General features: G+C 33.7%; 1 protein-coding gene across 3 annotated transcripts; it reads right to left on the bottom strand.

The window, feature by feature from the left end:
- Nucleotides 1-1,985: 1,985 nt before the first annotated feature.
- Nucleotides 1,986-8,672, bottom strand: LOC149776923 (uncharacterized). 3 transcript variants are annotated; one of them, XM_089941640.1, is made up of 6 exons: nucleotides 8,557-8,672; nucleotides 6,867-7,063; nucleotides 5,538-5,663; nucleotides 4,880-4,993; nucleotides 3,026-3,161; nucleotides 1,986-2,407 (listed from the first exon to the last, which is right to left on the bottom strand). In XM_089941640.1, exons 2-6 carry the CDS (start codon nucleotides 7,038-7,040, stop codon nucleotides 2,220-2,222), a joined length of 738 nt encoding a protein of 245 aa, XP_089797766.1. In that variant the 5' UTR covers nucleotides 7,041-7,063; nucleotides 8,557-8,672; the 3' UTR covers nucleotides 1,986-2,219. The 3 variants fall into 3 exon arrangements, with proteins under 3 accessions (XP_089797766.1, XP_089797768.1, XP_089797769.1); XM_089941642.1 differs by having other exon boundaries at nucleotides 6,867-7,060; nucleotides 8,557-8,635; XM_089941643.1 differs by lacking the exon at nucleotides 4,880-4,993.
- Between the last annotated feature and the right edge of the window lie 830 nt (nucleotides 8,673-9,502).

Below are 9,502 nucleotides of genomic sequence, written 5' to 3' on the forward strand. Positions count from 1 at the left end.
TTTAGCGTAATTGTATAAATCTTGCGTTTTCTTAATGAGGGGAGATGATGTGTATATTTATATTCTTTGTTAATTTTCAAGATTATAGATTATAGATTGAAAGGGTTATCTAGTAAATAGAATATTACATACTAATTTTCTTTATGACTGTGGGTTTGTACTTTAATGATTTGTTTTAGTAAACATATTACATGGTTTCAAGATGGTGAGATGTACTCTTATCGAAGTAAACTTGTTAATAAGATTTGAGATAAGGTCAGGACTTTTGTAGACAAACAAGTCTGACCTAATTCCTGATTGTCTAGCTGCTAAAGTACTTGTTGGCATTGGATCTCGAGTGAATATTCGACAGCAATTCGTTGTTGTATTACGTCTTAGTTATTTAAATAAGGGGTGTAATAGTGAGAATTAGTTATTCCTAGCATAAACACCAGTCTTAAAGGAGTAATTTAGTTGTGACCATTTGAAAGGATTTAATTTATTTATTTCAATTATTCACATGAACTCGCTTGGATTACCCGATAATTTTGTACTTCTAGTAGAAGCACCAACAGTAGTAGTAGTAGTAGTAGTGGTAGTTGTGGTAGTAGTAGAGTGGAAGAAGTAGTAAGGACTGCAATAAAAGTACAAATCAACAGTTAACGTATAATAATTATTCGCCATTAGAATAGGTATGGAATAATAACATTTGGAAAAATATTCCGTTAAAATGATTTATGTTTTAAAACAAAATCTTGAATTGCCGACATATTTCATACATTCGTGGGAAAAGGAAAAATTGCCTTCGCATAACTTTATGTAGTGGTATTTTAATATTTTTGGAGATTAAATGTTTTTCTTTAGATAATGGAGGTTTTCGTATATATAAAAAAAATTCTCAATCCAATCAGGCAATCAATGCATTTGATTTTTTTTTCTTAGAGATGTACTAAGTCATTATCTGCATTTGTACAAAGTGACTATAATCAGTATCTGCCATGTATCAGTTACTGACACGGTTTACTGTTAGTCTAAAGTGTGAATGAGTTCCTTCAAGTCTTGCACTTGGTATCAAATTCAAAAAGGAGAAAGAAAGCAATTAATTAAAACATTATTTATTTATGCCTTTTTAGAACCATAAATTAAATTGCATGACAAAATTACCGAAAAAAATTGTTTGGATGAATATAATTGTTGGCGGTATTTTAAATGATTAGAAATTTCATAATGTTTGGAAGTCTGGTGACTCTTAAAAATAAGATATGTCTAAGAATGTGACATGGGTAAAAATTTATAAATTTTAAAATTAACGTCAAAAATACGGAATCGTGGCCTGAATTTTGTTAATTGAACATTCATTCAATTATGAATATGCACATTTGAAGCAATTAGATATCAAAGATAACTGCACACTTTAAAACTCAAATTCTCGAAACAACAGTAATGTTCCCTTTGTTTGATGTACAAATATAACCTTATTTTAATGCACAATGCGATAGGTGTTTCCAATATAATTATACCTTTTATAATCAGATTTCTGTATTTATACAAGTGTACTGGTATGGATTTTATTTTTTTAATGAATCAAGAAATTAAGCTTATTTAACCAATTTTATGCTATTTTCACTTCACATCGTTTTCAATCGAAATGTCTTTTGACTGCTGTGCTCTTCCTTTAGATTTCATTTTAGTATGTTATAATCTATCATACCAGATTACAAATCATAAAATGTTCAACTCATTTGTTTCATGCAAAGAAAATTAAACGATTGTTCTCGTCAACTTCGGAACAATTTGTGTTCGTTGACCATTGATCGTATGTTTTTTTTCTACCTTTAATTACAGAAAGGATTAAATTTGTTCCATATGTTCATCTGGAACATTAGAATCAAATCAGACTTCGTGAGCAAAACTATTCGAAATTTCATGAAAGAAAATACAAAAAAGTAATTTCGGATTCGAGATGTTTTAACTTAAACTAGACCACATGATAAAATTACACAGAATTTGCTTTTTAATACTTTATTATTACACCTAATTAAGTAGTACTCAGTCATAAGTGTGACTGTTAATTACTGCTTGACTTGTACATCTCTTTTCAGTTCTATTAGTAGTTACTAAATAAGATTTACAATGAGTTTTATCTCTTTGATTAGTGTAATTCATATATGACATTCAAGATTTAAAGAGTTTCTGATAAATATGTCGTGTATTCAGTTTCATGCCTGTTCTTGCCTTCATTAACCACAAAAAAAATATGGATAACAATAACGTCGATATTCGCATCGCACGGACCAATGCACACAAACAGTCACTGTTGACCACCATGAGGATGTGGTTGAATATCTCGCGCAATAAGGGAAGCAAATCGGATACCACCAGCAGCTGCAGAACCATTTTTTAGAGACATCGGTCGTCTTGTTATTTACTGAAAGTGAAGATATATTTATAAATTTTAATAACCAAATAATACCATATCCATCCCAAATTTATGATCTGTCTCATACTGAGGTTTACCTGCAAAGATATCCCCGAACGGAGTAAAAAATCTCCCCCATTATGGATACATCTCTTTCACCAAGTACGGTAAACTCGAAAGACAGTACGAAACAAACAAACAAAACTACTAAAAGTATAATACCTCAGCCACACAGGAGTGTTAGGGTAGCTGAGTGTATATAATATTTATTTTGCATTACATTTATTTGCTTTGTATTTTCATACGGAAATTCGCATCGCAAATGTGAAAAACGTTAATATAAGGAGAAGAAGATAAGCAGATTGGCAATATTACATTGCATACTCTTTTTATATTCGAGATTATTGTATATATCTTGTCAAAACGGTTATAATCAAAGTGATGATAAATTATATCAGTCTTACATACTGGAGTCATCTTCAGAAAATGTACATTTTGACGGTACCTTGTAAACTTTCAGCAATGAGACACTAGTAGTATTATTCCTCCACACGTTGTTTTAGAAGCCGATTAGGAAGGAAGTGAAAAGAAAATTTCCAAATAAAGTTCATACCACACGAATTTTACCTTCAATTTCTTGTTTTTTCTCAGAAGCCAGAATCAGCTCAAATGTTGGTCTTTCCACGCAAACTTCGGCTCCTCCTATATTGGAGAGGAAGGTTTTGTCCTCAATTTCTGATGTAGTGTCATATTTTCTTTCAAACTGAAATGAAAATGTAAACAATGTTTTCAGCTCATTGTTTGATTTATGATATTTAACGGTTTTCTTTACCTCTATAGGGCATTAAGTTTTGGAGATCAGATGCACACGAAAGTGTGGCGGTAAGTCAAATCGAAACCGTCGAACAGTGTGGTTTCTTTAGGTGTACAGCAACACAATTAGGTTATTTAGTGTCAAGGTAATTTGAATAAATAGACTAAAGGTGTTCAGCAGTTCGGACAATCTGGGTCTGAGTAATGAAAATGTTTACACACTTTCTTAGACTGATATGGAAAAATATGGTACTGACAAAATGAATCATCACAAGGCACTATGATCAGCGAAAAAAATGGGGGGTGGGGACACTATCTTAGCTGGCATTATTGCTGGCATACAGTAAAGAAACTGCATGATGCGGAAAAATCTCCTGGAAAATACAGACCTTAAACTTCTATATGATATCCGATAAAGAATGTAAAATGAATAGTTTCGACAAAAATCCATTTCATATTATATTTGTTACGTTAAGTGGAATGTTCCTCAAAAATAAAATCTGGATAGTTAAATCGGAAGTTACAAAGAATTTTAAATGGAGGCCTGTTCGAATATCTGCTTTCAAATTATACCCTCCGATTAAAGCATATGTAAAGAGAAGAGTCACCAGAACAGTAATTCTTTGTTAACATGAGTGAAAGCCCTTCATTCAGGTCGTTAGGAACATATAGTCCTACAACCTCACGGCTAAATTAGCAGTGCTCCTTGAGCACATAGACGCCTGGAGGATGTGGCACTAATTCCTTCCCCCAGGAACATTTAGCATCCCGCTGTGCGGGAATAAATCCGTCGCACACGCCCTTTTGGGCGCACGCGATGTAAATCCAAGTAATCAATCAATCAACCAGAACAGTCAAATTTAATGGTTCTCGTCCATTGTAGAGAGAAGACAAGTTATACTACTTTGTTACGTCAATATAATGACGTCATTGTGAACCATATATAGAGTAGCACAGTTAAATTCTATGTAAATTAAACGTTATGGAGAAACTAGATTAGGAACACAAAAATACCAGAAAAGACGGTCAACTCGATAAAATGCGTATATAAAATTAGGATTCTGAGCCTTGCATGTATATTTTCAAACAATTGCATTAATTTCCAAAGTATTTTATGTTCTTTATCTTGTACATTTTGATAGAATTGTATCCACTTGAGAATTGTCAATGAATATTCATGATCTGGCGCCATTTTCTCCTATGTGCTGTGAAATGTCCATTATCATGCAACATACATTCTACTGGGTCATACATAATAAACTGAACAACACGTTTAATTTATTGTGTTGTCATCGGATTACTCTGATTATGAACTATAGAAGAGATTCGTTTTGGGTTAAAAGGTTAAAGACTGCAATGCGGATCCAACTAGTATTCTTTTGTTTGAATAAGGCGCATTTACATTTACGCATAGCATTTCCAGTATATGTTATGGCAGATGCTGTCATTGATGGATATCAACGGAGACACACACACATACAGAGAGAGAGAGAGAGAGAGAGAGAGAGAGAGATGGGTGGGAGAGAGAGAATACAAATTAAACTCTTACTGATTTGAGGAAGCATACAGGGAGAATTGGGACTAATTTGCCACATTTCTTAATTTTCAATTTAGATATACTTTTGTGCTGAAATATATAGCTTTGTGTATCTATAACTGATTCAGTACCTTTTCTCCACTCCCATTACAGTCTGATTCATACTGCTTCTCCCCCATCTTATGTACATAGCATTTTCCTGGAGTATCCTGGCTCTCTTTTTTCATGATAACTACCTCATATTTCTGTAATGATATAAACTATGAGGAAAATTTACTGCATTAATTGTTTCCAGAACCACATAATCCGACCAACATCTTCATAAATTTACTTTTTCACCGTAATGAACAATGTTTAACGATTTTTTTAAAAAGCAGAAGCACTTTAGGCACTGGATCAATCGATGATCATTGGATACAACTGGCGTGACGTTACATGTGTCATAAATACTATTGCATCTCTAATATAGTGAATACATATATGCATGTATGTTTTCAACGTATGAGACTACTCTATGATTTCATTGAAAATTGTGATTCTTGTACTGTTATAACTTTATGTGAGTGTCCGGATATTTTCTTCACAATATTTAATGTCAATAATATTATATTCCAGTATATGAAAGTAAATTAAATATGCATTGTAAATGTGGACTATCAGCAATTCTAAAAGATATGATTGCTACATATTTTTCTAAATTAAACGTGCGTTTAATTATTGGGCAAATTTATTTGTTGACTTAGAGATATATTCAAATTGGTTAAGAAAAGACTGGATAAGGTGGCATACGCTTTGACAAGCCTGGACAATCCGCTCAACTTCATTCCCGTCGTTTATTATGTCGATTTGACGTGTTCCATTGCCCTCGTCTTTTACTGATACTTCAAGGCCATCATCAGTTTTGGCATCAGACTCCTTGAAAACGATTGTGAAAAAATATGTTTAAAAATAATCTAATAACTTTGCGTCATGTTAGGGACAAATTCTGAAGGTGGTGGTTTTGGGTGGTCCATGGGTTGGAGCAAAAAAAGGGATACTACGAAAAATTCGACAAAGATCCGGACCAGCAACCTCACAGGATACTTTCTCATGGAAATGAATCCTCATTAGTCGTTAGTTCGTCCTATGTATTAGGCATGTATTTCGTCAAACATTCTCAAAATCATAACACCGGCTTATCGGGATCGCTCCGGTGGCCTAGTGGTTAGAGCGTCCGCCTCGGATGTGGGAGGTCGTGGGTTCGATCCCCGGCCGAGTTATACCAAAGACTTACAAAAATGGTACTAATAGCTGCCTCGCTTGGCGCTCATCATTAAGAGGTTATTGTTAGGAATGGTCGGCCTGGTGTCAGGATAATGTGACTGGGTGGGACATCATGCTACATGTCTGCGGCATGATGCCCCAGTGCTAGACATCACTATAAACTGCCACACTGCTAACATCGTAGCGATATGACTGAAAAATTGTTAAAGCTACCTTAAAAGTCCAAATCACACACACACACACACACACACACACACACACACACACACACCGGCTTATCGGTATTTTTGGACAAGATTTGTTTCATGTCTCATATTTCTCAAAGAAGCACTTTAATATTATGAGCTGTTGTGCAGAATATATGTCCTTCTCCATAAAGACTAATTGATTGATTGGTTGATTAGCCGATGTTTGAAAGTGCATCAACCCACGAAAGGTTACATCGTCCCACGGCAATCATATTGACATTTCTTGCCCGAGACACGCCATGGCGGCGGATCCTGTTGGTCAGGACAGGATTCGATCATGCGTCCATCTGGTCATGAATCCGGCAGACTAACCATTTAGAAGCCGTGTCTTCATAAAAAAGTTAACATTATTCTAATGTTTTTGCTTGTATCAGCACGAAAAGTAACCACATCCGTACACGAATCATATTCGCACGTATATCATCGCCCTTTAAAGTATACATTTATTCAAAGATTGTTGAGTTGCTTTCGTGTTTTTCCATACCAATAATAATAATAATAATAATAATAATAATAATAATAATATTATTATTATTATTATTATTATTATTATTATTATTATTATTATTATTATCATTACTATTATTATTATTATTATTATTATCACCGTTTGTGCCGTTTCCTTTTCTCTCTTAGCTTGTAAAAGTTTCGCCAAAAGTCGTTCTTCAAGGTTATTCGGACTTTCGCTTTCGTCATCTTTCCCATGGGCTAGGGGCAATACTAGAAGAAGGGTCACAAGACAAAGAGCTGGCAACTGGTAAAGCACGGCCATTTTTCTCATCTGTATGAATCTTCTGTGAGCTACTTAAAACAAAGACAAAAGCAGAACAGAACTTTGTTAGTGTGACGTATGCCAAAAAGCACGCAGCTAGTACAATACGCAATGCATATACAACACAGTATTGTTAATTAATGAATAATTGAATGAAGATGGCGATAGAATATACGTGCACACATAAATCCTCTGAGAGAGAGAGAGAGAGAGAGAGAGAGAGAGTGTGTGTGTGTGTGTGTGTGTGAGAGAGAGAGAGAGAGAGAGAGAGAGAGAGAACAACTAATCTAAGCAGGAAGGCATTTATACATATATTTCTGTCTGTTTGTTTTCTTACAGCCGTTGAATCTTCATTTTTAACTAATTGTATTTGTTTATAAACCCTTGGTTTCTGCCAATAAAAAGATTTTCTAAGTGAAAGGTACAGAGGACAGATTAAGACAAAATGTTACTCATCTTCGACATGATTATTTACACATTTCTTTTTATGCCGTTCTTTTCCTACCTGACTACAATTCTCGATACATAATGGATGTGATGCAATCCCTAATTTACTTAAAGTCTTTCTGTGGCTATCATAGCAATTAATCTAAGACAAAAAGCAGTTTCAAAGATATATTTTATGTCTTTATACATATGTGACGTTTCTGAAGCAACTGCTGAATTCTTTGGTTAAAAGCGATAAAAAGGAAGATATCTGGACTGAGTCAGGGTCATAGCAAACTCATTAATAATATGAGATCAGTTTTTAAATTGCTTTTTCTTCGGAATCGGTGAACGCTAATTGGAACATTTTTCAAAAATTAAACTATTCTGTGCTAAGCAATTTGAACTAGTACTTAATGATACACACGTATCTATTTCCATACAGTGCATATAGTCCCAACTGTCTATATTCCAGTATAATGTTCGCATATAGTTCAGCATCTAATAACCACATGCAATATTTTCTATTTACCCGTGAGCCTTCAAAATCCACATATGTTGCAGCAATAATAAACTGGAATTACCAAAGAATCGTATGAATTATATATGAAATTCAATGGACATTATAGATTTTTAGCATTATTCAACACTACGTTCATTGTTTTGACACCTTTGCCAGCAATATTACCTGCAAACTTTTATTGTAGAGAGTATTTTGAAGGAGGTTTGAATAAAATAGATATAAACGTGTTTGTACATTCACTGAAACTCACTTGGGTGAGAAGACTTGTCACCTCTAAATCAAAATTTGTATACTTAATAAGAACTATTACTGATAGAACTAGAATTCATTTTTGGCGTAGTTTTGAAAAGTATTTCGCAGCAGGGTTTTACATGATCCCAATCTTCAATCTGTATGCAAAATCAGAAAGTCTCAGGAAGAATATTAAATTCTATCGAATCATAAACATAGCATAACAAAAATAAAATATGATTGAACTGCAAACAAATAACAAGCTATAAAGAAGCGATAAAAACCCACAGAGGCCTAATCGTATGCTCATGCAAGCAATCAAATTTCAAAAATGGTTCCACTTACCTTCACTCTTTTCGGAAATTACATCAATAATAATGCTTTCTATTGATGCAGACCTCGGACCCCTCTACGTCGTTTTGACTACATTTGAAGTGGCGTTTGGTTTATATGGGAAACTTAACTTCCTAGTTCTATTTGATTTAACCAATCATATTATTTGAGAACACCTGTATTTGCAAACTAAATCTACACGAGGTTTAATGATCAATATGAAAGCTGTTTGATAAAAAACGGTAATACAACATGACATAATTTATGATATACCGTCTCATTCAAAGCACATTGGAATACAATAAATGCTAGAAACTTAACACTTCAAACATGAATTAAAACAATTTAACATACAGACAAGCATTACAGACAGTAAAATTTGAAACCTGTGCTTCCATCCCACTATTTGCCAACAGAAAAGTACTGAACTTCAAATATTAAAATGAAACGAAACGAAATGTATACTGCTTCTGGACAAAATATTCTTACATAATAAGATACACAGTTAAAGAAGATATAACTGTCCTAATAATTTTGTGCATCATATTTTTTTTACATCTTTGATGATGTAAATAAAGAGGAATTTAACTAATTTTTAAACTAATTGCTTCCTCCTTTACACATATGAATGATAGATGCATAAAATTGCATCTTACCATTGCAAATCCTAAACAACTATTTAAATTATTTCTTCTTTGCATAAGAGAAAAAATGCCAGGGAACAGCAAAGCTCTGTACAATAGTTATTTCGTCCTATCCATAGTGATAGTAGTCCACTCTCTTGAACTGCTGTTTCTGATCACTGTCATTTAATAACTAGTCATACAGATGCAATATATTAACTGAATCCAAGTGGCAGGAGCACTGTTACGACAGTTAACGCAATAAACTTTTAAGAAGACTTGCGTGAGATCACTCTGAGTAAGAGTCTTGCGTTTAGACACGCAGCGTACTTTTG

This window comes from Sinohyriopsis cumingii, chromosome 18 (genome assembly GCF_028554795.1).
Source record: "Sinohyriopsis cumingii isolate HCF-2022 chromosome 18, ASM2855479v2, whole genome shotgun sequence".
NCBI classification, from domain to species: Eukaryota; Metazoa; Mollusca; class Bivalvia; order Unionida; family Unionidae; genus Sinohyriopsis; species Sinohyriopsis cumingii.